The 24,793-nt window shown below is 52.8% G+C and overlaps 1 protein-coding gene across 2 annotated transcripts in view; it reads left to right on the plus strand.

Moving 5' to 3' along the window:
* Positions 1–24,793, plus strand: part of VAV3 (vav guanine nucleotide exchange factor 3) — a 263,079-nt gene that overhangs the window by 40,487 nt on the left and 197,799 nt on the right. For both annotated transcript variants that reach the window (XM_045816668.1, XM_045816669.1), the window contains exon 2: positions 20,883–20,999. In XM_045816668.1, the coding sequence (XP_045672624.1) occupies positions 20,883–20,999 (117 nt within the window). The remainder of the gene's footprint in view (positions 1–20,882; positions 21,000–24,793) is intronic.

The raw sequence follows: 24,793 nt of genomic DNA on the forward strand, positions 1-24,793 counted from the left end.
GTTCCAGGCTGTGTTCCGCAATTTTATCGTCTCGGTGCTACGTTTAAAACCACAACAACAGTGCAACTGCCGATGCAGTCAGGTTGCAGTTTCGCATCTGGGCATCGTGCGTGAGAGCTCGTGGGCAGTTCTAGCGGCGGAGCGCAGCCGCTGGTGCGCCCCCCACCGAAGACTGATCGTCTGCTCTGGCTGGGAAGGTCGTCCCCTTCTCCTCTTCTCTTCGACGGGCGAGCCCGCAGCTTCGGGAGGGACGCGCAGGGATCGCTGAGGGAGGAGGGGTTCACCCGCCCCGCCCCGCCCCGCCCCGCCAGCCGAGTCAGCCCCGGCGATCAGCCGGGTGACGGATGTCGCAGCCAGATCGCCCTCACACCCATCAGCATCGTCCTTAAAGCGATGTGACCTCTGGCCAGATGCTGAGTTCTTAGTTCCCCGTCTGTGAAATGGGGAAGACACTGTCTTCCTCCGTGTGAACATCCAGTTAGGGAATCTGTTACGTGGTAAGCCCTCCACGAACGGCAGCTGCGTAGTAATGGGCGTAATTTCTGATTTATCTGGGCCCTCAGTGCCCTCGTGGGTGGGGGTGTTCCATGTCCCGCCCTCTGCTGGACCAGGGAGGCGGGCCCAGGGCTCGCTTCCTGCCTCGCAGAGCCTGGGGTGCACAGGGACTCGCCCTGGGCGCGGCGGATGCTGGGTGGGACCCTCTCTCCGGTTGGGGTGAGAATGACAGCTTTCTGTCTTGTGAACTGCATCTGACGTCGGAACTCACAACAGTGCCTTACACATGTTAATTATAGAGGGCGCATACCGGGGTTTTCTCCCTGTGAATCTTCTGGGCTGCCCGAGAAGGGCGTTGATGTTTGCGCCGTCCCGACCCCTGGGTGTGAGCGAGGGGCCTGGTGCCGGCGCGGGCTGGTCCCGGCGCTGGGGAAGGACACGTTACTGTTTAAGCTCCAGAGGGGAAGAGACGTTAGGTTAGCATAAAAAAAATCACGTAATAATATTCCTTAAGAACATCAAAGCTTGATGCCTGTGCAGAAGTGAACAGTGCTTCTCTACCGCAGTAATGAAATTAGAGAAGTTATTTTGTAACTGCAGAAACGTTGACTTAGGCTTTAAATGAGAAAATTGCTACCGCTGGTTCTGTTAGAAGGGAGCTCAGATATTTCAGAGGATTGTGTTTAAATAGCATGAACTGCTAAAGAGGTGCCAGTCGGTTCTGAATAGCTCGGCAAGCCTGCCCAGAGGTGGAAGGCAGTGCTGATAGTTTCCCTTAGTTTTCTGGGCTCATTTGTTTGTTTAGGTTTGTGTAGAGGGAATGGGGCCTCTGCCTTGTCCGGCGGTCTTTAGCAGAGCTCAGACTTTGCACAGACGAGGAACCCTAAATGCACGTCTCCTATGTTTTGGTAAAATGATGTTGAGGAGGTCTGTGCTTTAAACAGCAGCTTCAAGTCTGATTATAATAATTCCCGCTGTAATGACCACTGGGACTGGCTCAGGAATGTCATGAGGAGGACTCGTCCGCAGTTCCCACAGACTGTAAGCACCATGCCACATACTTGGGTCTTTCTGTCTATCTCTCCGTCTGTCCTTCTTCCCTTCCCAGACTTCCTGGGGATCGTGAGTGCCTCCCTTCACGAGCACCTCACCGGTGGTGCCGACGCGCCAGGGCATCTGGAAGCGACGGGCAGCCTCTGATTGGGGAGGTTTTCTTTTTCTTTAAAGATTTTATTTATTTATTTTTAGAGAGGGAAGGGAGGGAGAGAGAGAGAGAAACATCAATGTGCGGTTGCTGTGGGCCGTGGCCTGCAACCCAGGCATATGTGCCCTGGCTGGGAATCGAACCTGTGACACTTTGGTTCGCAGCCCGCGCTCAATCCACTGAGCTACGCCAGCCAGGGCTAATGGGAGAGGTTTTAGCCCTGTGTGACGGAGGCAGGGGCCACGCTCTGGCCGGGTCCACGTCCTGGCGGCGGCTGCGTCTGCAGGGGGCTCCCCGCCTGTAGTTAAAGCAGCTCCGCCCCACTCCTGTCTCCCCGGTGCTCACATGGGCGGCCTCGCTCGACTTGGAACACGTTCGTTAGGTTCGGGACTTTAACTGGCATCTCTAACGTTGCCTCACTGGAAGGCAATACTTTACCTGCTCCCTTTTTTAAAAGTGTTTTAATTTTATTAGGAAGATGAAAGAGCCTATCTCTTGCAATGCAGTATTAAAACTAGCAGCAGATCTTTATGATCAGAAATGAAATATGAGTAAGTCATTTCATGAAAATCAATAAAATTGAATCAATTAAAAAAACAACAACGTGCTTTATAAATATGCCTTTTAAAGCCATTTCCGTAGCCTCGTGGTGAGCCCATGGGCGCTGTGGGTTGCAGTCTGAGTGTAAAGCTGCACTTATAGAAAGTGCCCTGGAGTTTTATTTTTAGATGGCCGAGGCTTCAGCAGCATCCTCAGGGAGCAGCGGTTCTGGCCCGCTGCGTGGGAGGCACGTTGGTGGGTACTGGGGAGCATCGCCGTGGCAATGCGACTTTCGGTCTAATTAGAGGTGGACCCAAGGCTGTGTCTGGAAAGAAAAAAAGTGCGTAGAAACATATGGTATCTCAGGCTGGCGACCAGCACACTGGCGTGTGCACTGGCGTGGCGAGACCCCCACGTGGCCCTGGTTGCGGGATGACCGTTCCCCGAGACTGCGGTGTCTGACGGGCGCGCGGCCCGGGATGCGAGGGGCGGCGGCGGAGTTTAGGTGAGGCCGGCATCCTTCCGCCGGTCGCATCCGTCTCGGGTGTCACCGGCGTGTTTATGTTTCATGACAGTTCTCAGGGAGGTTTTTCTGCTGCAGCCGCTCTGGTTCCTTGAAGCTTCTTGAATGTTCCAGGCAGATCCCTCCTGCCTTACGGCCTTTGCCCCGGCCCTTCCTTCTGCCTGGATGCTGGCGCCCGAGGTGCTGTTGTGGCCCACACCCTGGGCTGCCTCCATCCTTCGCTCAGATGCCCCCTCCGTGATGAGGCCTCCCCGCCCGCCCTATTTAACATAGCGGTTTTCTTTACCCCCTATCCCATGCTCTAACACACCTGTAGATACTGACTGTACCGAATAATTATGGTACCTTAATCAATAAGTTCATTATTAGCTGCTTCTCTGCCTTCCTGCTAAAAGTAAAGTTTCACGATGGCAGAGAAAGTTTTCTTCTACGCGAGTTCTGTTCTCTGATGCATCCCAAGGGCCCGGAGATCACCTTGCATCCAGGAGACAGACTTTCCTGTATTTCTTGGGCGAACAAGTGAGTCTGAGAAGGAAGCTGGAAGTGACTCTGACCTTTCCAGCTTAGGAAATTCCAGGACTGGTCACGCCGTGAACCAAGGGTGTCAGGGGTTCTTTCTCTTTCCTTCTTGGTGGTGGCGGGGCGTCTCTGCTCTGGAGCCTGGGCCCGTCTGGGTCTGTTGGAGGGAAGGCGTAACGGGCCGTGTCAGGAGGGAAGACCGGTGGGACAGCTGGGCTTATCTGGGGGCCGTGGAGGTCCCGGCTGAGACCGTACGTCTGATAAGAAGGAAGGCCGAGGACGGGTCCCTGAGGAGTGGCGTTTACGGGACAGAACGGGCAGGTGGCAGCAGGCGCAGCTGTGACTCGGTCGTCCGAGGGGCAGGGAGACCCCCTGGAGACCACGGGGAGAGACAGGGATCGTAGAGCAGAGTCAGGGAGCAGTCAGATGGGAGAAGACAGGACACTGCAGTCCCTGGGTCTGGCCGTCGGGAGTCACGGGTGGCTTTGGTTTCAGTCGGATGGTGTGGATGGCATGTGGGGGGGGCAGGGTGGGGATGCTCCTGACGGTCTCCATCCCTGCTGGGCGTCATTTAGGCAGGTCGTACTTTTGTACTTATCTAGGGCAGTGTCTCAGCGTACAGCGGTAATGTGGCATTCTTTTTTTTTTTAAGATTTTATTTATTTATTTTTAGAGAGGGAAAGGGAAGGAGAAAGGGAGAGAAACATCAATGTGTGGTTGCTTCTCAAGCCCCCCCTACTGGGGACCTGGCCTGCAACCCAGGCATGTGCCCTGACTGGGAATCGAACCGGTGACCCTTTGGTTCACAGTCTGGCACGCACTCCACTGAGTCACTCCAGCCAGGGCCATGCGGCATTCTTTAACAAAGTGTTTCTTTGCTCAGTTTTTGGCAATAAAGCACCTTGAGTCAGGAAGGTGCCTGTTCTGACTTGCATGAAATGTCCGTGGGAGCAGGGTCGGCTGGGTGCCCCAAGGGTGGACAGCTCCACACGGTCACACTGGAACCGGTTTCTGACACACGAGAAAGAGGAAAGTAACATATGGCAGAAGTCAGAGGTGAACCACGTTGCCTGCAGGTCTCTGGGGAAGACCGTGAGCTGAGACGAAGCCAAACGCAGAGGCCGACAGTGAAATGACTGGAGTGTCCCACCGCAGGGTGACGAGGGGATAGGAATAAAAAGCAAAGGAGTCACGTGAGGCGGGTGCAAAGGCTTGGATGTGGTGATGGCTCGAATGTGGCTTAGAGAGCGAGGGGGTTGAGAAGCATTTCCAGGTCATAAGGGAGAGGGATGAGGAAAATTAATAATAATAACAACACAGGAAGGTGTTGCTTCTTGGGAAATGTAAGCGTTGTTCTAGCTGTGCTTGGTCGAGAGGGCGGGGGCTGGGGGTGGGGGGCGTTAAGGCAGGAATGTCAGGTGAGCGACGGGGTTTTTGAAGACACACGTGCAGCAGAGGGATCAGCCTTGTTTGTCCGAGGCCAGCGGAGGTTGTGCAACCGCGAGGCGGATGCGTCTTCATGCCAGCCTGGGAGTGGGCCTCGTGATGATTTCCACGTGAGGTTGGAGAGCTTCTGTTCGCCTGGCCTCCCGCACCGTGTCAATGGTAGAGCTGGGTGTCTGACCAGGGACCTCAGCCCCCAGAGCCCTCTCCCGGGACCCTCGTTCCCTTCTGCCTCCGTCCCTGCCTGTCCCCTGCTCAGGCAGTGACTGGGAGGGGGGTGGGGCGTCTTCGGGGCGGAGTCACACGTCTCCGGCAAAGCTGGTGCTCGCTTCTCACAGCGTTCGCTGTGCGTCCATCACTTCAAAGGGGACTCGGTCCACCTTGGCCGAACCTCGGGCGCAGCCGCCGATGTTTCCCAGATCCTTTTGGAGACGCTGGTTTCCTTCCGAAAGGTCCGAGGTGCGTTTTCCTCCCCGACTGCTCAGGCAGTTTAAAAATCAAATACTCGGCTAACGTCCTTTTTTCTCCACAGCACGATCGCGCACCTTAGCTTTGATTTTCCTCTCCTTCTCGTGTGTCCCCTGGCCTTGCTGAGAAGGAGTGAGTGAGGTGCGCCTCGTGCTCTGCCTGGTCAGTGAGCGCAGTTTCCCCCGGCGGCGAGGACCCCATTTCAGTCCCGAGCCCGAACCTGATTTCACAATGCAGGTACATCCGCCACGGGGGCTTGGGTCTGGGCCCAGGCCTCCGGTGTCCCTGGCGGGGGATTTGGAACGCGTCCTCTGACTTCGCTGCGGCAAGCACGGGTGTGGCTGTGTACCAGCCACTTGCCTTATTTCAGGAGATCCCGCCGATATGTCATAAAGTTATTTTTTAAAAAAACAGCAGTTTCATTGGTGTCCTCCTGGCCTTCTGTGTATAAGTTTTATAATCTCATGGCAGGTGTTATTACATTTGGCTTCATTTCATACATATCTGGCATGGTTTCATACATATTTTGTGGCAGGTTTAAGCATGCAGGCCCTTGGGTTTTTCCAAAATGTATAGAGAACATCATAGCAGTCTACTTACAGAGTAAATGCATATTATAGAGGAAAATCATCGAAAAACCTCTAGGTTCCGTGACTATCTGAGCAATACTTCTGGGTGAGACAATAGTGAACGGGCAAATTGATATAATTTGTTCTTCCTGAATATGAAGCAAACATTCAACAATCTTCCTGTTCAAACAAACACAGAATGGAGGCCAAGGAAAGTCACATAAGACTGGGAAATACATGGTAACAGTTACAATTCCATCTGTGGTGGGAAGGACATGGTAACAGTTACAGTCCCATCTGTGGTGGGAAGTGTATGGTAACAGTTACAGTCCCATCTGTGGTGGGAAGTGTATGGTAACAGTTACAGTCGCATCTGTGGTAGGAAGTGTATGGTAACAGTTACGGTTCCCTCTGTTGCACTGATGCTGTAGAACAATCTGGTACTTCCAATCATGGATGGCCTTTTTATTAATCGCATTCTCAGCTGAGCTCAGACAACTAGCCCAAACCCCCAGACCAGACGTGCAGCCTGCCGGCCATGGGCTCGGAAGGGTGGGAGTCGCCTACAGCAGAGGTGCTCAGAGTTTCTCCGCTCTCGGCCCAGTTAGTGTCTGTAAATTTCCCCCACTTTACCCTGAGGCTCCAGCAACAACAAAACAAAAATCCCTAGCATTAAAAAATATGTTTAGCCCTGGCTGGTGCAGCTCAGTGGATTGAACGTGGGCCTGTGAACCAAAGGGTCGCTAGTTCGATTCCCAGTCAGGGCACATGCCTGGGTTGCAGGCCAGGTCCCCAGCTGGGGGTGCGTGAGGCAACCACACACTGATGTTTCTCTCCTTCTCTTCCTCCTTCCCTTCTGCTCTCTGTAAAAATAGATAAACACAATCTTTAAAAATAAATAAATAAATAAATATTTAATCTTTGAATTACAGTGGATGTACAATATTACATTAGTTTTAGGTGTACGACCCCGTGATTGAACATTTACATAACTTACAAAGTGATCACCCTAGTAAATCTAGTGCCCATCTGACACCCTGCGTAGTTATCACAATATTTTTAACTCCTCTCTCTGTGCTGCACTTCACACCCCCAGGACGGGGCTACCAATCCGGACATTTTAATCCCTTCGCCCCTTCGCCCAGCCCACCCCCCTTCCTCTCGCCTGGCACCTGTCCAAATGTTCTCTGTTTCTACGAGTCCAGAGATGCTCCCACTTTTGTTTTTAAGTAGTTAGCCCTAGACAACGTCATGGTTGTTTGAAAAAGAAAAGGATACACAGAAACTGGAAGGAAAAAACTTTGCATTTAATTTCTTTCTTGAACAGCCACCACGCCTTCCTGGTGGGAGGGGGACGGGACGGCACGCTGTCTCCGATCTCGGAGGAAGGTTTCACCCCCAGCGCCGCCGCCGCTTCCTGCCCCGCAGTGGTCGATGGCTGCGTTTGCTTTTCCATCACAGCTGCTGCCGAGTGCCCAGCTCCCCGCAGACGTGCCGTGGAGAGGAATGTCATGAGATATAACGTACCACCTCCTCTCTGATCGGAACCAGTGGTCGTCAGTGTCCGACCGATGTTGACAGATGTCTGTGATTGTCTTGAAAATTTGAAACACCCTGCGGCGTCCCCGTGGGCTTGCTCTGGTGCTGCCAGGCCCCTGGGCACCTAATCCGGGACCCACAGACCTGCAGTCTCGCAGCCAGGAGGCCGTGGGGGAGGGACTGGAAACGACTCGCCTCCCAGCGCTGGGCGAGAACACTGCAGGGGAATCAATCGCCTGGTGCCGTGTGGGGTGTCCAGCCAGCCAACAGGAATGATCTTTCCCTTGTCACGGCACCGGGTTTTAGAGCTTCATTTCCCCCCGTGGCCTGGCTCACAGTCACAGCCCAGCCACCGTCACCAGGGCCGGCATCGTGTGTTTTACGGCCACTTGCTCGATTGTGTCTGGAAGAGGGTGACACCGTTATGACCGAGTCTCCGCCGTAGAGCAGATGGCTCTACAGAACCCATCCTTCCCTAAAGCATTGGAGGCCCAGAAGTAGCCGAACAACGTACAACTGAGTGGGGCACCATGCTAGCAAGGAAAGGCCATAATCCATCACGGGAGACGTCTTCCTGTCACCGCCACCCTCCCTCCATCAGAGAGGGGACTGATGTTTCACACCGTAGATGTGGGAAGGGTGTGACCTCTGAGGGTCCCTCATTCAGGAAGTGCCCCCTGGAGGCCCGGACGGACCAGCAGGTCCAGGGGACCCTCACAGGGTGAGCTCACTGAGATTTGTGCGAATGCACATGACCTGTGGCAGGAGGTCAAGTGACATGACCTGCTGTCTGGAGGATAGAACCCTCTGGCCTCGGCTGGGCCTGCGGGGTCCCTGTGGCCGTGCGGGCCACCCCTTCCTGCCCACTTCCTCCCTTTCGTCTTGGCCGGGCCTTCTCGCCCCTCCTTGACTAACGCCCCACCCCCACCACCCCCACACCATCCATGTCATTTCCCTCTGCCCCACTGCTTTTCCTACCTGCCTCTCCTTGCTTTCCCCCTTCTACTCGTTTCTTCCTCTGACTTCCCACTCTTATGTGTGACACAGTCCTCTCTCAGTCGGTGGAGTGGTCAAAGGCATCTGTTAACGTAGTTGTTCACGGAGGACACATTCATCGCCGCATCTCTCTGGGCAGCAGAAGCCCAGGCAACCGCAGCCTCTGCCCCCGGGGTCGGGGGGGGTGGGTCTCAGGACACGGCAGCTGCTTGGGGACTTCCGCACTTCAGGACCGTCGTCACTGCGGCTCCCTGCTCTTTGTGCTGTGGCCCTTCGTGTGCTGGGGTAATGGATTCCAGATCTTTTAGTGGGGGGGTCAGTCTCTTTTTCTGCCCCTTATATCTGCTGAATGCCGAGTACTGCCACTTCTCACAGGGTACATGTCTCTTCCTGTCTGTTCCCGGGGAGGGGCTTTCTGAGGATCTCATCAGTGTTTGGCATCAAATTCTAAAGACTCAAACTCTTCTGCCCACATGTGGCCTAAGTTATAGACTAAGTAGCCAGTACATCCGATTCCCTCTCTACTACATAACAAAACAGTAGCTTGTAGGCCTGGAAAGGGGTTATCATAGAACCTGACATTCCTGTAGGCATCGTTTCTTAGAGATCATGCCCTTAACTACTAAGTGAATGCCAGGGTTTCCAAAGATAAGACTACAAGCGCCATATAGAAGCACCCCCAGCACCCAATGCTGCCCCCCCATGCTAGTGCGTTAGAGCGGGTCACGGTCAGGTTTCTTGTGGCAGGTGGTGTTGTGTTTGACAAACTAATTTGTAGTAACCACAGGTCGTGGGGGAACAAATTGTTGAGTAAACAGATTAAATTTTTATGTACTTTTGATTGACATTGAATAATAAAAGCATACATAAAATAAATAAGACATACCCGACATCTTACTTATCAGATTGGTCATGTTGGCTGCTATGCAGTAATCTGCTGGGTGGGGACAATGGTGGTCGTGATGGTGCTGGAGGGTGGACCGTTCTGGGGTGGGGGTGGCGCGGGGTGGGTGGGGATGGGGGTGGGGTGGGTGGGGGTGGGTGGGGGTGGGGCTGTCTGCAGGCTCATCTTTTCCCAAAGGCCGGTCCTTCAGGACGAGCTCAGGTGCAGCCCAAGTCTCTAAGTGGAGAGCTGTATCCCTTAACTCCTGTTTACCCCTCGGTTTCTGTCTGGTACGACCTGCCAAGGGCAGCCGGCCCACTGGTGTTCTACCGAGATGGCGCTGGGGTTCCGCAGCGCGCTGGCGCCCCGAGTGAGCCTGGTGTGCGTCTGTGGCCCCGGCGGAATCAGAGTCTTGCATGTGCTGCGGTCGTTGGGTGGGGGAGTTGCGTGGCACCTCCTCAGGAAGGACTTCCCGCCCGGAGTTCCTGGGAAAATGGTTCCCTTTGGGGCAGCTGTCTCACTTACTGGTGCACTCGTCGGTTGCTTCCTGTATGCGCCCTGACCAGGGATCGAACCCACAGCCTTGGTGTGCTGGGACAACGCTCCGCCCCCCTGAGCTACCCGGCCAGGGCCCTGCGTTGTTTTTCCTGCAGCCGATGGTGACGATGTGAAGGGACACTTTGTAATTACAGTACAGGCGGACTCCAGGTGTAGCTGTGGTTTTCTTCGCCTTTGAGGAGGTCAAACTGGCTTTAGCGTTCATCTCATAAGCCGTGGCCGAGAGTCAAGAGCCTCCTCCAAGAAGCTCCTGAAACCTGGAGGCTTACGTTCCCACATTCACCATGGCCCCAAGTGTCAGCTGCTGCCTCCTGGTCACATTTTTTCTCTAGATCTCAAACCGCCCAAGACTGTCCCTTCTTCATGATTTCTCCTCTCACCCCCAGCACCTCTCGCTGGGCGTTGGCGCTGGCAGCTGACCTCATGGGAGTCGGGCCCCGGGTGGGAGGGTGGCTTGAAGCAGCGGCACCCAGCTTACAGCGCTGCCCGTTTGCAGCGCGACTGTCTAAGGGGCTGGAAGGCGAAGTTCGCACGTGACAAAGAAATCCTGGGCTTGGGCTGGGCTGGGCAGCTTCCGAGGCCAGGACCCCAGAGAGAGGAGTTTATTCCCCTCTGCCATCAGGCATACCTCTTGGCGAAAATGTTGGAGAAGGAGCATTGGATAATTGTGTGAAATTGTGAAGAAATTCTTTGAAAGGAAAGATGTCTCCCAGCCACTGTCATGCAGTTTGCAGTAAAACACTGTAGTGTTCGACATCTGCCATTAAAAAAATCAATGTTGCCAGGAGAGAGTTATTGTCCTTAATTTATAAGAATATTTTATTTACTTATTTTTAGAGAGAGAAGAAGGAGGGAGGGAGAAAGAGGGAGAGAAACACTGATGTGAGCTTGGTTGCCTCTCACACGTCCCTACCTGGGGACCTGGCCTGCAACCCAGGCCTGTGCCCTGATCAGGAATCGAACCAGTGACCCTTTGATTCGCAGGCTGGTGCTCCATCCACTGAGCCACACCAGCCAGGGCGGTCCTTAGTCTTTAACTGTACGTCGAGTTACACAGCCTCCTCTCCTGTTTTGTCTGCCCCTCCCCTTTTCTTGTGGGCTGTCTGGCAAGATTTAGGAATCACTTTGTTTTTCCAAACACTTAGTATCATCACAGTGAAATTTCTTGTGTGATGAGATCTGTATCACTTTGCTTCTAACGAGGTGCTAGTTTGTTTCAACTGGGGCGTCCGAGAGCGTGCGCTGAGCTATCCCGCGATCAGGAAAGCTAGTCTGATGGGAGAGGACCTTCCATGCAATACAGTGGCGCCAGGCGGAAGTTCTCTTTTCTGAGTTGAGAACATGTACCGATGAATGAAAACCTAAATTCGGCTGCAGCAGACCTGGGTCCATTCTGTGAGGACATGCGAGCAAGTGATAGGGCACCTGAGAGGAGGGAGGGACCAGCTCTCTCTGGAGCGGACAAGGAAGACTTGACACAGAGGCGTCCGTGGACCTGGTGTTGGGGGGCGAGGAACATTCTGGAGGACGGAAGGCGAGGGGAGGGATGGCTGTGTAACTGGTTGCCCGCCCAGAACTGCCCTTTAACGAGAGGGTCGCCGCAGGAGTCGCCCGTCTGCATGGCTGTGCTGGCTGCGGTTTCGGTCACCTAGCGTCACCTGTGGCCTGAACACGGTAAAAGGGAAATTCAGAAATAAACAGTTTGTTTATTTGCTTTTCCTCTTGGAAACATTTTTTCAATCACAGTAAACATACAATAGTATATTGGTTTCAGGTGTGCGACATAGTGACCGGACGTTTATAGAACGTACAGAGTGGCCACCCCAGTAAATCTAGCGTCACTCGGCATGGCTATCACAGTATGACCGACCAGACTCCCCATGCCGCACTTCACATCCCTGTGACTGTCCCGTGTCTGCCTGTCTGTGCTTCTCAGGCCTTTCCCCCTTTTCCCCCAGCCCCCCAACCCGCCTTCCGTCGGGCGACCATCACTGTGTCCTCTGCATCTGTGAGTTTGTTTTGTTTCGTTTGCTCATTTGTTTAAGATTGCACATATAAGTGAAATCATATGATGTTTGTCTTTCTTTGACTTATTTCACTTAACACATTACCCTCTAGGTCCGTCCATGTCATCACCAGTGGCAAGAATTCATTCTTTTTATGGCTGACTCCATTCTGTATGCGTCTGCCTCTTCTGTATTCCCTCCTCTACTGCTGTGCACCTAGGTTGCTTCCGTCTCTTGGCCGTTGTAAATAACTGCCCGCACAGTGTGCTGAGGGTCGGATGAAATCTCGAGCCGTCCTGCTCCGTCCACGGTGTGAATCCTCCCTCCCCGGTCCAGCGCATCCACACTGTACACCTGCTCCCCACCTGTCGTTCACTTAGCAGCCACCTCGGTCGTCAGATCAACTGTCCTGGTATCACTTGTGTTCAGATCACCCTTCTGATTTTACTTAATAATGGTCCTAAAGCACAACAGTGGTGAGGCTGGCAGTCTGGACACACCAGAGAGAAGCTGTGAAGTGCTTCCTTTAGGCCGAAGGTGCAGGAAAAACAGAGTATATGGAGGGTTTGGGATGGCCTGTGCTATCGGGCATCCCCTGGGGGCCTAGGAGAAGGGGGACTACGGTATCAGTGATTGCAGGACTGCGGGGCTTAGACTCAGACTGTCCACGGTCAACCCGAGCGGTGGCCTTCCCGCAGAAACGCCACTCTAGGCAGAGGGAACGACATTTGCAAATCACTGTTTAAAAATCACATAATGCAACACTTTAATTGGTGTTTGGTTAAAAAAGTAACCCCTCCCTCAAAAAACTTACTCTGCATCTGCTTCCTAGGACTAGGGCAGCAAAAGGTGACAGCCGCTGAAGACTAGCCTGTAGATATCTACGTAGGGAGAAGATAGGCCTAGAATGATCTAGTGTAGTCTGTCTAAACAAACGTATCATCTCAAAGTGTTTTCCATTGTTGGTGGAAAAATGGCTAAGTTGGGCGCAGGTTTGCAGACTGCAAGCTAAGGCACTAGAGTTGGGGTAGAGAAGGGTACAACATTTAACTCACTGGAACTGAGTTCATGGGAGATTTGACTCACAGATGGAAGACCGAAGGCATCTCTGACTGTGGGAATCATCAGAACTCGGGTTAATACACCCATTTAGTTTTTCCTTTGGAGATTTTTTCTGTTGCTACTGGAAATAAAACACTGTTAATTTGCTACTGGGCTCAAGACAGGCGTGGTGATAATGTGGCGATAAGTACTGGCGATTGTTTGATTGCTGGGTTTTCTAAACAGAGCACGTGTCTCCTGGGTTGAGAGACGGCAGAGTTTATAGGAAGGCTAAGAAAGAGGTGGGAGAAAGAAAAGAGCAAGGAGCAATTCCCATACTTAATTAGGATACATTTCTACCCGGTTAAGCATTCTACTTGGTTAATATATTGGTTAATGTTTCCAGAAAGAAATCTTACAGTCTATAGAAATAGTGGCATTTATTAATAAAAAACCACACACATGCATGTTATGTATAAACATACATATAACATATATGATACACATGTGATATAGGTCAGAAAACAAATCGACCTATAGTTCAGTTCTTGTTAGTATAGTTATTTTAATGCAAATTCTGTGTACTGCTAGTTCACTTAGAGAAATACTGCAACTTTATTTTAACAGAATAAGCTGAAACAGTGAGCAGAGCTCACTGGAACATACATCGTAAGGATGCCTGTCAGGTGATACAATCACAAACGATACGTTTAGTTTGCACAAAACTCAGGGCCAATGCTAAACTGGGAGGAATGTGGGTGCAGATAGAGTAGCAATTGCAGAGGTTGGACGCGTAGGCAGGGAGTAGGATGTGATTCTGCACAGAAGACCATGACGTGTCCGAGAGTGGTTTTCGTCCCAGAGTTACCCGGTGTGCGGAAGAAGGCTACTGCGAGGCGTGACGAAACAGAGGAGGCGGCTTCTCCTTGGTAGGCGAGGGGAGGGGGCGGGGCAGGTGGGTAGCTTGGTCTCGAGCTGAGCATCCTGCTGCTCTCGATGGCAGGACACTCCTTCTGTGCCCTGATGTTTGTCAGTGCTGTCACCATGGTCTCCGCTGTGCCTCTGAAAGCTGCCAAATGAAGGCCACTCACTGTCTGAATTATGCCAGGCTCTGGAAGTCAGAGTCCGTCCTTCGAGTGGGGTGATTTCCAGTGGGACCCCGAGCACCGCCCACCCCACAGACGGCCCGGCCGGCCGTGGTCCCGGGAGGGGTGCCGTGGGCCGGCAAGCCTGCCCCGCGGTGCAGCTGCCCGAGACCGCCCGCTGGCCTTCCCACCAGGCAGCGCTTCTCAGTGGGGGCTGAAATAACTCGTTTTGTAATGCGCCGGGGAGGCTTTCCCCCGTGAGGCGGCCCCAGGTTCTCACAGCCGGTCCATTATTGCCAAGGGGTTTAGAGAAGTTGGCGTTTTCTCTTTCACACAAGAAAAGGGAAGCGGCCCTGTTTGCACTCGTTTCATGGACAGAAGCCAAAACGGCCCTTACCCAGGGACAGAAACAGGAAACCCTGCAGTGGATAGAAGTGGGGTAAAGGAACAGATTCACAGCTTCATGGTGAAGTTCAGCACTCGGGCCTTTCAAGTGCCTCCTCTCCGTGGTGTCAGCACGGCCAGCATCGAAGGGGCTGCTGCGCCTAGGAAAGCCACTGAGCCCCCCTCTGGTGTGATAGGTACCCGGATGTGAGACGTTTCCGATCCAGAGAGCGCAGCCTGACGTGCAGTTTCGGGTGTCTCGGACCGTGGCGGTGTCAGACCTTCGCCTCTGGGGCCTAGCTGCACGGATGCCGGGGGCTCCGCTGCCCTTTGAGTCCTTCCGTGTGTGACGCACACGCAGGCTGTTCGTGCGTTTCCTTCTGAAGGGGCAGGGAAGGGTGAACGTGGCGGGGGAAGATATCACTGGAGCGTGTCACTCGTCACCGGATGTCCCTGGGGGAGACGCTGGGCAGCACCTCATTAGTGGGCCTTTCCCCGCGTGAGGACAGGGATGAGCTAACTCATCTGTGGCCCCTTGTCACAAACCCTGTCCTCCTGCAGCTTGATTTTCCGTTTTCAGGGGTCGTCCCCATGGTCTGTGCGGTGCCCAATGGGAATACTCCTTAATTCTCCTCTCTTCTCACCCCACCCCTCCCTGCTGACACACATCAGTCAGTTTCTGGGAATTTCCTCCTGCGGTTCTTTCCAGTCCCCTTTCCACCCTCCTCGTGCAGATCGCGGTGATTTTTCATTTCATTCATATGACAACACCCTAATGGTCCTTGTCTTGCCTACCTACCCGACATAGTCTCCCCAAGAAAGAGAAAAACTTTAAAAATTTAACTCTGCACAGCGCGAACACAGAGCTGGTATAACACACGAGTTAAGGATAGGGACTCTGGCCAGAATGTCTGGGTTTAAATCCAGACTCCTTTGCTTTGGCAAATGGAGGTCTGTAAACGGGGGTAGACCTCCAAGCCCCAGTTTATAGAAAAGAAGAAGTGAAAACCTTTCATTTTCACAACCCTGATTGAGTTGTGAGGATTAAGTGGCGTGCACAGTGGCACGGGACTTGGGACGTGGGACGCACACTCAGACATCAACCCAGGCAAGAGTAGATGTAAAGTGGGAACCCAAGTGTCCCACTCCCCTGTTTAGAACCCTCACCGTTCCGCTGTGATGAGCCCAGACACCCTTGGCTTGCTGTGCAAGCCCCGGCTCTCCGTGCTGGGCATGTCCTGAACTACATCCACGGCCCACAGAGGTCCACGCTGTCTCGTCTTCTGCTCACGCACACTTGGTGCTGTTTACCTGGAAACCTCCTTGATGTTTAAATGACAAAATGCCACTTAGACATTTTGTGGATGTTTACTTTGGGTAACTATCCTGTGTGGAGCCAGCTGATATTTTGAAAACTCAAATGTTACTTAATTTGTATTCCTAAAACCTTAATCTTAAATCCTAAGAAATCCCAAAGTTATCTCATACAGATAAAATAGATGGTTTGGCAGAGCTGTACAATTTTCGGTCCAGTGTAAGGTGTGGCTGTGAGCCGCTGAGGCGTCCTTGTGCGTCATGAATCACCTCTGTCACCCGCTAGGGAGAGCAATTTCCAGGGAGGTGATTCTGTGTCAAAACACCAATCGCATCTCATCAGACAAAGTCCTGTGTTCATCAGCTGTCTTCAGTGAGATAGGGTTGGCTCCCTGGTCCTTCCACAGAGACAATGACCGAATGCTCTGAGAGGCACATTAGGGAATAGTCAGGTTTCCGTGACATGAGATGGATCGCTGAAGCAAAGGGTGGAGGTGTTGGTTCATTTGCTGTCCTTGCCTCACGTAAGCTGGGAGTCTCCTGGTGCTCAGACTTCGGTTTCTAAATACCACCTACCATACCAATGAACACAGACTTGCCTGGAGAAATGGCTGACTCCAGAACTGGAACAGAGAAAACATGAGGGGGCCTGGGACAGCCTGATCGGGGGAGGTAGAGTCATGTCAGAAGGACACGGGAACCAGCTGGAGTGGAGCCCTAGGGGTCGAATTTGGGACAGTATGAACATCCAAAAGAATGATGGCAACTGATTAGAACACAAGCAAAAAAAGTGTTTTAGGGGCGTGAAAGGGCAGGGAAGCTTTAAACCAGCTAATAAATGTGAAAGGAATGATAGAATTAGAAAAATTACTATTTTGTGGTCTCGGATGGAATAATTGAAACAAGAATTACCAGTGGGTGCTAAATCCATGGGGAGAACAATTGGGAAATAGGACAGCCCCATGGGACCAAATTTATCACGCCAAAGTCCGTTACAGAAGGGACACGCACCTTTGCAATAAAGACATGTGGCAGTAACCACCTTACCCAGGGACCAAGCTTAGCATCAGTCATAATGGGATAACATAACATTGGGTGTCTTCTGATATGATCACATAGAAGTGCACAGTATGAAAGTGTTTTTGCTTAAGTATTTAATGTGTATGCAGACTAGCTTTGGTCGATGGGAGACACAAGTGACGGCGGGACAGATTTGATAATGCCGTGAGGAAAGAAGGAGGCACATCCAACATGTGGAGCGTTGTATCAGACAGCGAGTCCGGGGTGGTGGGATCTTTTACATTAGAAGACCCTGCAATGACAGAGCAGCCGACTGCAACGGGTGAAACCTAATTGGATTCCAGCTGGGGGGTCAGACAGTGTGAAAAGACATTGGATGGGCAATTGAGGAAAGTTGAATGTGGAATGGATATGAGATAATACAGAAATTATTAGTTCTCTTAGGTGTGGTAACGGTATCGTGGGTATGCAGGGAAATACCTTTATTCCGAGGAGAGGTATGTTGAGTTATTGCGAAACGCCATGGTGTCTGCAAAATCGGTTTTATAAACAAAGAGCTGGCGCGCAGAATCATATGTGGCAGTGTGCTAGAGGTGTTGAGTAGATGGAGTGTCCACTGGAGTCTTTCAGCTTTTCTTCCAGTTTGAGTTAAAAAACATACAAGAAACTGGAATAAAAATGCGACACGATGAAAACAAAGCGAGAGTCTTGGGGTCAGCAGGCGGGCTGCGCGGCCCAGCTCCGTCCAGGCCTTCTCCGATGGCGCCGGCCCGTTTCCTCCCACCGTCCGCTCTGTTCCCGCACTTGCACGGGCCCGGACACCCGTGGGCGTCGAGCGGTGTGCGACCCGGTGTTATCGGCCAGACTGTAGATACCTGGGCAAATCTCTAGAGAAGACTGAGAGAGAAGCTGGGGGCAGAACCTTGTCTTGCTCATTGGTAGCAGTTCCAGTGTCTGGAACACTGTAGGCATTCAAAAACTGTCGGCCAAAACATACGTCAATAAAAGGGTGACCAAATGGGGGAGGGTTGCTTGGAAAAGCAAGAGCATATCGGTGACCTTTTCCAAATCCAGTAGGTACTCGTGGAGTGTAATAGCATCGAGCTAGCTAAGGGGCAAGCAAGGTCAAGGTTGGTTCTGGACGGAAGGGGAAGGCCTGTTTTTAAATCCTCTCTCATGTGCATGCAATAGCGACTTCATTTCATGTATGTATCCATGCATGTACGTTCAGTAACCACACTTGCTTCTCTGAATGAACGACCAGAGCACTCGCGTGGAAGTCGACTGTGGTTTTCTTCCACGGGGGACATCCGAGTCTGACGAGGAACCTTTGGGGGCCGCAGGTGCAATCGTGCTTTGTTCCTTGGTGAGCGATGAGCTGGCCACTTAATTATGTAAAAAACATGGCAAGAGAGCAGTTGCAGCATCCCCAAGAGAGTAATTACCATCTATCTTGGCTGAACGCGAGGCTTTTAATCTGTAGATGAGCGATTCCGTGCGGCAGAGCTGCATGCAGAGCGCCTCTGTGTCGCGAAGGTCCCCTGATGAATTTTTCACGACGAGAGCAGCGACTGCATATGGCCGTCGGCCGCGGCCTCCTGGGCTCCCGCGGGCTCCGGATGCTTCCCCCGCGGCTTTAACTCCTCCTGGAATATTGAAGCAGCTGAGAAAGGTTCCTGTAAAGGGTAAAATCTAGCGTCTGAGTTAAGCCCGTGAAAAATCTGAGTGTTTCAAATGGACAGGAAGTAAAATGCACTTCCTGCGAATTAATGAACCAACCAAGATGAGAAACCAAACAATGAAACATTGGCAATGCTTAAAGCAAAGAACTCAGATGTGAAGTCGTTAGCTAGTGGGTCTCTTGTTTACTGGAGATAATTTAATTTTGTTTTTGCGTGTGCCACTGCAGGCAGTATTTCCAAAAAGAATGTTTCTCTTTGAGGGGTATGTGCGTCCTTTGCTCAGGTGGATCTGCGTCTTTTTGGGAACGGAAGTGAATTCTGCTGGTGTTTGAAGTTGCCCATGGTGTCCGCCTTTCCTCGTGGCCCTTGTGAGTGCTGATGCGCTGAGCGGGCTCTTGGCCAAGGCCGGCTTTGCCACTCGACACCCAGGAGCTCCCACCCCTTTGCCAACTGCAAGACCCCTCTGCCAACCCGAAGTCCCGCCCTCCTGCATGACTAACTTTCCCTCTCTACCGAGTTGTTCCCGTCAAAACAGGGACACGTTGGAACAGCGTCCATTGTTTTTGACAGGCCCTTCCTCCATCTCTCTCTCTGACTACCTCCTCAATCCTCCGCTCCCCTCTGCAGCACAATTCGAGTCTGTATTTTACCTTCCCTTTTTCTCTTTTCCTTATCTCTTGGACCAGCTTCAGCCAGCCCCCGCTCCCCATCCTCCCACGGAGCCTGCTACTGTGGGGGTGGATCCGTGCCCTTCACCCACGCTGCCAGACTCCGCGCCCAGCGCCCGCTGAAATCCTGTTGGGCCACCAGCAGCCGCTGACACAGTCCCTCAGTCCTCCCTAGAAACACCGTCTTGACTTGGCTTCGGGCAGACCCTGCTCCTGGTGGCTCTCCTTCCCCTTGCCTGGCCCCAGGTCCTCTCCTCCGCTTGGCCTTCTCCCAAAGTCACGGCACACAATGTCTGGGTTAAAACGTTGTGCGCACTCTCAAGACTCCCAAATGCATGTCTGGGGGACACACCTGTGCCCTGGACCCCAGAATGCCGTATCCAGCGGCCTGCTGCCCATCGGATGATGGGAAGGTATCGCGCCTTTCACCCGGTTCCACGTGACACTTGGTCTCCCCACGGGTCTCTCTCACCCGGGTGAGTGCCGTGGGCTCCTGTCTGTTTTGCCGTCCCCCTCCTTACTCATTCCCTATGTATGTATGCACACATGTATGTATGTATGTATTTAAAATTCTCACCCGAGGGTATGTTTATTGATTTTAGAGGGAGAGGAAAAGGGAGGGAGAGAGAGGGAGAGAAACATTGATGTGAGAGAGAAACATCGGTCGGTTGCCTCCCCATACACGTCCTGACCAGGGATCGAACCTGCGACCTTTTGGTGCACGGGATGATGCTCCAACCAAGTGAGCACCCAGTGCAGGGGCTCAAGTCCCTTTTAATCTATATTCAAACGGCCTGAAAGACCCTTTAAAACATCAGATCCCATCTCTCCTCTGCCCCTAGGCCTCCAGTGACTTCCCGTCTCAGTTGGAGTAAAAGCCTGTCCAACAAAGTCCTTCATCCTCTCATCCCATTACCCTGCTGCTCACCTCTCCCCTCCCCCCTGCTCCCCTCCCCCTCTCCCCTGCTCCCCTCCCCCTCCCCTCTGCTCCCCTCCCCCTCTCCACTGCTCACCTCTCCCTCTCCACTGCTCCCCTCCCCCCTGCTCCCCCTCCCCCCCTCTCCCCCAGCTCCCCTCCCCCCTGCTCCCCTCCCCCCCTCTCCCCCAGCTCCCCCTCCCCCTCTCCCCTCTCCCCTGCTCACCTCTCCCTCTCCACTGCTCACCTCTCCCCTGCTCCCCTCCCCCCTGCTCCCCTCCCCCCTCTTCCCTGCTCCCCTCCCCCCCTCTCCACTGCTCCCCTCCCCCTCTCTCCACTGCTCACTCCCCCCCCCTCCCCTGTTCACCTCCTCCCTCTTCCCTACTCCCCTCCCCCCTCTCCACTGCTCATCTCCCCCCCTCCACTGCTCACCTCCCCCTCTCTCCTGGTCATGCACGCTGCCCTGGCCACGTGGTCCCCTTCCTCACACATCCTCAGACACTCGGCCTCGGGGCCCTGGTGTGGGATGTTCCTCCAGGCTGGAGGCCTCTGTCCTGTCTGTCATTCTTCCTGGCTTGGTCCGGGCCACCTCACATCTGCGCTTACCTGTCCCCTTGCACTGACACCCTCCCTAACCATCCCATTCCCGCTCCCCGCACCCTGAGCTCACCACCCGCCACTCCCAAGCCCCCCACCTCGAGTTATTTTCCTCTGTTGCACATATCACCAGATGAAAATACAAACACGTGCTTTTGTTGCTGGCGCGCTCCTGTCTGCCTTCTCTCAGCAGAGTGTGGGTGTCACGAAGACAGACGCTTTGTCTGCTTTGTTCACAGCCGCGCCCCTGTCCGCGAGAGCGTGAGCGCGGGTACTCGGTGACTCCTGCTGAAGGGGCCATCGAAAAGCAACCTCAAAGCTGGCGGGTGCTCCCTTGTCACTTTTTAAAGGCACCCTGGGTGTGACGGAGGACAGAGAGTGTGCAGAATGACTCACTCTAGACTAACAGCCGTCCCCCCCCTCCACCCGCAGTTCCTCTGCCTGAAGAACATACGCACGTTTCTGGTGGCCTGCTGCGAGACCTTCGGCATGAGAAAGAGCGAACTCTTCGAGGCATTCGACCTGTTTGACGTTCGTGACTTTGGAAAGGTAATTCTGGATTTTATTTTTCCATGTACTTTTTTATTGGAGAACGTTTAATCAAATACTTATTGTTTCTTAGCTTATTGAAATAGGACATGTGACTTATGTGGCTTATGGATCTGAATTATGTCGTTAAATTTCACATAGGTGGCTTAGCCAAAAACAAACCAAATCCAAACAACAACAACAACAACAACAAAACCAAGAACAAAACTCCAAAGCAAAAAAGAAAGAACAAAAACCCCAAGTTTCAGTAGCAGTGGTCTCGATGGGATGAACATGGTTTCTTTTTCACAGCAGTACAGGACGAATCCTTCACGCAGAAGTACCTTCTCCCGCTGATGACGCAGGAGGAGAGGGTCACTCTCTTCCATCCTGTGGGTGGCTGGTTGGGCCCTCACGTCTGAGGACCCGTTCTTTCCCTCCCGTCTTCTCTCTACCCAAAAGACTCCTAGTTTTTGGAAGTTAGGAATGTTCTGTGGCCCCTCGCTCTGTGTCGACTTGGGGAGGTGACTCGGGGAAGACACGAATCACTGAAGTGTCTGAGGCCGTTCAGTAACTGCTTTGCTAGGATTTCAGCAGCCGTATGCTGGATTTCAGTGACATTTGCCACATGGGAGTGTTTTAATGTTTATGATTATTGTGTGTACACCGAACACTGGCGTATAATGGGTGGCCAAAGTCATCCTTTCGGAAGTGATGGCCATGTATTTGGCAATCATTGGGCAGAAAGTTAAACTCTTTGCATGTAAAAAGCCGTAAAAGGTGACCTTGTGTGAGCCCCTGCTGATAAAATTGCTTTGTGAAACTAAGCGCCTTAAAGGGGCGGGCGGGGGGAACTCTACGATATTGAGAAGTTTGCCATTACTCTCCTAATTCAGGTGCTTGTATCTGAAAAAAAAATGCTCTTTGGGAATGACGCTTTCTTTGATTCCGAAGATGGAATATTTGGGTTATAAAATAAAAGCCCAGGCAGTGGGTTGGTGTGCTTGGCAAGGGGCATAAGTAGCACAAACTTGAAACGAACATAAGGAAGTGGATGCCCAGATGCGGCGAGATGGGGAAGCCGCTCCGCCTGGCAGAGAGAGGCCTGGGTCCTCGGCCCCCGGCTGCTGGGTGCTGTCTTGGAAGTCCCCAGTGTTCCCGACCACCCACCGCCCGGCCGCCTGCCAGCTGCGAGGCTGTGCAAAACGGAATGGGCGTAAGAACGTGGTTTCGAAGGTTCCCTTTTTCTCTGGCAAGCTGTGATTTGACTGCCGTGAGGTCCAAGATACATGCTAAAGGAAAAAAAAACACAGGATAATCGGTACAAGGAACTGAAAACCAAGCCTCCCGGTGAGGAGGTGGTAGCGCACCCGCCCGTGGCCGTGAACCCAAGCCGTGAAGACAAACAGGGACCCCGTAGGACCCTGGGTGAGGCGGACAGTGCCCTAAGCTCCTGGTATCGAAAGATGCCCGAGCAGCATACAAAGACAATTCTTTTTTTATCCTTTGGTCCTTTGCCCTATTTTTTTAATCTTTGATTTTCCTTTCTTTTCACCCTCTCTTTTGGGAAATGAAAAATGGAAATGAATTGGGGAAATGAAAAATGGGGGAAGAAAAAAAGCCTTGATTTCAGAAAGCTTTTCAAGGAGCTTTGCATATTTCACTTGAGTTTACAAGAAATGATATTGACAAAGACCGGGAAATCATATCAGTTCTTCAGAAACGTGTGGCCTTGCTCTAGCCGAATAACCTCGCCTGCTGGGCTGACCACAGCCCGGGAGCTCTGGAGAGCAGTGGAGGTTATAAAAAGCTGAACACACTGGGGTAAGCTGTATGCTTCTCACGGTGAATGTATTTCTGGCTCCTTAAAAGATCTGGGCAGTGGAAGTTCTGAAACAGGAACTTGGGATTGCGGCCGAGAACTCGGTCCTCTGCTTGCCGCTTTCAACTCATCACGTACATTTTCGCCTCGGCCCGGGTCGGCGCAGCTGGCCCGTCAGAGCGGCCCGAGGCCCGCACAGACCACCGAGGGTGAAAGCGCACAGGACGCTGCTCCGTGACGCGCCAGCATGGCTGCTGTGAAGCATCATCGGTCGCAGCAGAGCCACCGATACCCCCGCTTACTGAGCGCCTCCAGTGCAATAGGAATCTTTTCAGTCCTCGCATATGTATCATTCTTGGTCCTCCTCGGCACAACCCTAGGAGCTGTGAGGACTTTTATTTCCCTCTCCATCCGGGGGATAAAGCCTGGGCCTTCAGTCACGTGTCTGGGAGAGATTGGGGCAGTGGCGTGAACCAAGGTGTGGCCGGTTCTCTGCTGCCGTGTCGTCGTCGTGTGGACATCCACACAGCGGGTGCCACCCGCCAGCCCAGTCCCCAGGGCTGTGTGCGCATTGACCCAATTCTCACGTCCATCCCGTCCCCCCTGGGCTGTTCCCATCCCCACGGGCAGAGCCCGGGTTCTAAGCAGTGGAATTTGGGCAGTTCATGCAGTTCTCCATTTTTGAGTTTAAATAAACGTGAATAGAGAGTTTCTTTACAGACAAAATAATGTCTGATGCTGTGGGTGTACATTTCAACAGGACATTGACAGGTGAGCTTGTTTTTCTCCATTCCTCGGGGTTCCATTCCATTCTCAGTGACTTAAAGTGAGAAGGATTTGTATCTGCCTGCTTCCCTCTGCCTCAGTGCACACGAATGGCGAACCCAGGATTCGTGTGTGGTCCGCATCTCGTTGCCTAGGAATGTATTAATTGCAATAATAGTATCCAGTGTTTTTATAGCATTTTGAAGCTCTCAGAGTGCTTCCTATCATTTGATTTTCATAATAGTCTTGCAAAGGAAGCGAGGAAGCTGATGAGGAAGGAGGCTGGGAGATGGGGAGGTTGAATGAGGATGCAAGGCCCCCTCCGTGTGCAGGGTGTGCCGCTCCGGCCTCTGCCCCTCCGGTCTGCCGCCGTGTGTGGATGCTCAGGGGGTGGGGTGGACTCCTAGGAGGACGCCAAAGGATGTCCCTTGGCATCTAATGCCACTTTGTCTTGGAGAGAGAGGAAGAAGGTAGAGTACGGCACGAGTCTGCAGAGGATGACGGATTTAGGTTAATAACGCCAGTGGGCGAATGGTTCAGATTCTCGTGGGCACGCACACCATCAATTTTTAGCTTTCCTCACTGGGGTGCATCCTCCTTAATCCTTGTCCACACTCTCCCTCCGTGGGGTTCAGGAAATCTGCCTTGAGTCACAGGCTGTGGTAGGGATGCGTCTTCTTTTGGGAATCGGGAAAATCGTGGGACAGTGCTGAGCACCACACATGAGGGGTGACTCCCGTTCCACGCATGAGGTGGTGATGAGCGCGTGCTCCGGGCGCCCGGGAGAACTTGGGCTGGCTGCGCCTGGCAGCGTCTCCGAGCGGCCAGTACTGGGCTTTTCCCGTGTTCATGGGGTGTTCCTCTCAATTCAAACTCCAGAAATGACTATCTGTTTCATCCTGCCCAGCTACCTTTCTCCCTCCTTCTGAATTGTCTTTGAGAAACCACCCTTCCCCTTTATCAGTCATGCGGTTTGGCTGGTTTAATCAGTTATGATACCCCAGACCTTCGGGCACAGTGGTGGGTCTGTGGATGGGGCAGGTCGCTCAGTGGGTCCAGCAGGATGCGCTGCGACATTTGCGGGGGCAGATTTGGTTTGCTCTTCTCCGCTCTCAGAAGGTGTACGTGTGAGTCTCGGAGAAGCTGCAGCGTCTGGATCCCACGTGGGGCTTCACACCAGCCGCAGCTCAGAGGGAGCAGAGTGGAGGAGGATCCCAGTGGCATCGTG

This window comes from Phyllostomus hastatus, unplaced genomic scaffold (genome assembly GCF_019186645.2).
Source record: "Phyllostomus hastatus isolate PE091 unplaced genomic scaffold, TTU_PhHast_1.1 phas_scaffold_216, whole genome shotgun sequence".
In the NCBI taxonomy this organism is placed as follows: Eukaryota; Metazoa; Chordata; class Mammalia; order Chiroptera; family Phyllostomidae; genus Phyllostomus; species Phyllostomus hastatus.